This window comes from Abramis brama, assembly GCF_963993115.1.
Source record: "Abramis brama genome assembly, chromosome: 12".
Lineage (NCBI taxonomy): Eukaryota > Metazoa > Chordata > Actinopteri > Cypriniformes > Leuciscidae > Abramis > Abramis brama.
Genome location: NC_139974.1, coordinates 24,409,007 through 24,412,776, shown reverse-complemented (window position 1 = coordinate 24,412,776; position 3,770 = coordinate 24,409,007). Strand labels below are relative to the sequence as shown.

General features: G+C 40.1%; 1 protein-coding gene across 1 annotated transcript; it reads left to right on the top strand.

The window, feature by feature from the left end:
- Positions 1–458: 458 nt before the first annotated feature.
- On the top strand, positions 459–1,766 carry LOC311093035 (uncharacterized protein F54H12.2-like; the record flags this gene model as incomplete). Its single annotated transcript, XM_084130112.1, has 1 exon — positions 459–1,766. The coding sequence occupies one exon, from the start codon at positions 459–461 to the stop codon at positions 1,764–1,766; it is 1,308 nt and encodes a 435-aa protein (XP_083986238.1).
- Between the last annotated feature and the right edge of the window lie 2,004 nt (positions 1,767–3,770).

Genomic DNA, 3,770 nt, shown 5'->3' with positions numbered 1-3,770 from the left:
ATCACAATGTTGATCCCATGCGTTATGTGGCCTATTACCAGAATCAAGCAGGAAATGGACTTCCGGGGTATGCAGGAGGCGGAGTTATGTATGGCGCTGGTTTGGGTGGTCTTTTTAGGGGTCTCTTTAGAATGGCTATACCACTACTAAGACGAGGATTTAGCATAGCCAAGCCACATCTTAAATCAGCAGCGAAAAACATACTAAGTGACGTTGTTAGTAATACGTTGTCACGATCTTTTAATAACAATCACGATACTCAAGACGGATCCGGGTTAATGGTGATGGCACGCAGAAGCGTACCTAGGCCTCCGGGTGTGCGGAGGAGTGGCCAGAAGCAGAAGAAAACAAAACAGCCCCCCAAGAAAACATCAGTTGTAAAACGCAAGCGCAAGGAGACAGCTAAGAGCAGTGCTTCAAAAAGATCAAGGAGTTCTGTTAAAACAATATTTTAGATCATGGCGTTACTTCACAACATGTCAGAAGAGTGTTTAAAAACCGAACTGGATCTGTTTACTGTACCACTGACTCAAACCGCTATTGAAAAAAACACTTATATAGAAATACCACCATTATCAGCGATATCTGACACATCCCCTCTGGAATTTTTTATTGCGGGGAATGGAGAGGATTACGTGGATCTAAACAACACATTGTTGTTTATGCGTGTCAAAATCACTTATGCAGATGGAACGGATATTGCAGACGGAGATCCCGTGGGGCTTGTTAACTATCCGGGAGCCACAATTTTTTCACAAGTGGACGTATCACTTGGAGATCGACTCATTTCACAGAGTTCTAGCACATACCCATACCGCTGTATGATAGAGTGTCTTACTAATTATGGTAAAGACGCCCTTGAAACACTTTTCTCAGCGGGACTCTTTTACAAAGACAAGGCGGGGCATATGGATGTGTCGGACCCCGCCGGAGAAAATAGCGGTCTGACAAAGAGAGCAGCCTTCACCAACGCTAGTAACGTGGTCGAACTACTTGCGCCAGTTCACAGTGACATCTTCTTTCAAGATAAACTTTTACTCAATGGATTGGACCTTAAAATTAGAATGACAAGGGGTAAAGACGAGTTCTGTCTGATGAGGAGCAATGACAGAGCCTACAAACTGAACATCCAGACAGCGTCGCTATTTGTGAAAAAAGTGACAGTGTCACCAGCTGTGAGACTGGGTCATGCGCAAGCCCTACTCTCAACCACAGCCAAGTACCCCATCGACAGGGTGTGTTTGAAAAGCTTTTCATTACCAGCCGGCTCCCGGGTCTGTAATCAAGAGAACTTATTCTTAGGGCATTTACCAAAATCTCTGGTTCTAGCGATGGTTGATAATGATGCATTTGTCGGGGCATATAATAAAAACCCTTTTGCCTTTAAAAACTACGATTTAGAATTTTTAGCTATTTATCTGGATGGTCAACAATACCCCTCGAAGCCTCTACAGCCTGAATATGAAAATGGTTCTGCAGTGCGGGAGTTTTACCAGTTGGCGCTGGCTTCAGGAAAGCATCTTAAAAACCAGGCTCTGAGTATCGATAGGGAGGATTTTCTGCATGGCTATACACTCTACTCGTTCAATTTTACACCAGACGAGGAGTGCAGCCAGCATGTATCACTTATCAAAAGCGGCAATATAAGACTAGAAGCGCGCTTTAGACAACCATTACCACAGACTGTTAACTTAATTGTTTACGCATTATTTGACAGCATAATTGAAGTGTCAAATCGACGACAGGTACTTGTTGATTACTATTAAGGCGTTAAAATGAACACAGTACAACTTACGGGTGTCATGGATAAGATTTCGTGCAATACTTATTTTCTTGGAGTACTACCATGTGACTATCTACCGAAAACCCCTTTAAGAACATTACCAGCAATGGTTTTAATCAATACAGATCCATCAGGACTCCCAGGCCAACATTGGTTGGCAATCTACATAAATGCTGATAGAGTAGGTTGTTTTTTCGATAGTTTTGGTAATAAACCAGATTACCAAGGCTTTCACCCTGTTATCAAAGACTTTTTAAATCACAATTCTAGTAAAGTACTACATTCCACTGTGCAAGTCCAAGATTTTTCATCAGACACGTGTGGTCAACACTGTGTGTTCTTTCTCTACCACATGTCAAAGGGGTTTGATTATGATTATGTGTTGAAATTGTATACCAATGATTTAATTAAAAATGATAAAATGGTGTCAACATTTGTGAAAAAACTAAAACATGTTCCATGTAATGACAATGTTTTCAAATGTATTCAGTGTGTGCAATTGGGTAAAATGTACATGTATCATGCTTAATATCTTTAAATAAAGATACTCAAGAACAGATATTTCTTTAAACTCTTTTTTATTACACATACACACTACATATTCAACAATACATGTAATTCATAACACATAAGTTCTCAAAACAAAACAACAACAAAAAAACAAAACAGAGAACACAATAGGCTACAAACAAACTGGGAGATTAAAAACTTAACCATTGACTCTGGTCTAGACTGGGTGATTTGAACAAGAGGTCTTCTGGTTGTTTTGAATGTATCGGTGTGCTCAGATGCACTTTCCGTTTTTTACTCTTCTTAGGTAAATCGGCTACAGTCAGGGTCGATTTGGTTTTGAATGAGTTAATTGCTTGTCTGACATACTGGTTTGGTACCACAGAGTATGGCAGATTTAAATTAGCAAAAGCCTCCAGAAACTCGTGCCATCCGCCAGGTCTCCGCTCATCAGCAATCTTATGCGGAGCTGTGATGCTTTTAACTAGGTCAAGCATGTGTGAACCGGGGATTGTTCTGCCTTTAAACACAAACTCCCCCGACTCAGTCCACGACGTAATATCTTTAGTTTTAGACATTTTATCTAAAATGTAACGGACATTTTTCACACTCCTCTGTGGAATATTTTTTAAAACCTCATCTGCAAAATCATCTAAACCATCGCGGTCTGTAACGCTGTCTGTTGGGTGTGGACCTTCTTTTACATTGCTGTCAGGCTGTGGAAGACTTAATGTTAATGTGGAAGATTCCCTATCCCCCAGTCTAGCGAGTGTTAAAAACCTCTGTAAAACACTGGTGTACATCTTAGCTTTTTCGTGGTGATCTATGTCAGACCTTTGCAATATATTTCTTATAGTCGTATCCAAATCGTTCTCCACAACATGCTGTATAGACTCACGGGTGTTAGAGGATTTCAGTTTATCCAACTGGTGTTGCGGGATTAAAAACATCTTCTCAGCGTACTCCATCACCAGCTTATTTAGATGTAATTAAACTGGTTATAAAGGGAATTGCAACACTTAACAATGGTAATAGAAATCCGCCTTGTTGATTGATTAACCGTCTTTTACGTCTAACGCCAACCTTTTTATCTGCAACAATTTTGATCTCGTTTCTTTTTCTCTTTAGTTTCTGATATTGTTGTGGTGATAGTGGAATATTTCCATGGACTACGTTAAGAGCTACTTCACACAACGTCACAATGAGTTCGTCTGCAGCAGCCTCTAAAATAACACGTCTTTGTTTAGGTGTAGCTTTTAATAACAGTTTTAAAAGAGGCAGGTTTCTTAAAAGTCTTGCAGACATTTTCAAATTCCGTCTAACAATGTCAATGTTTTCTTTTCTGAACGTACACAACTGGATATTGTGACAGAATGTCTGTTCTGAGACGGTACTGCTCTGGTGTTTTTGCTTTAAAGTCAATCAAAAGGTACCCGAAAGGCATGCTGGTCGCATTTTCATAACACTCCATAAAAAA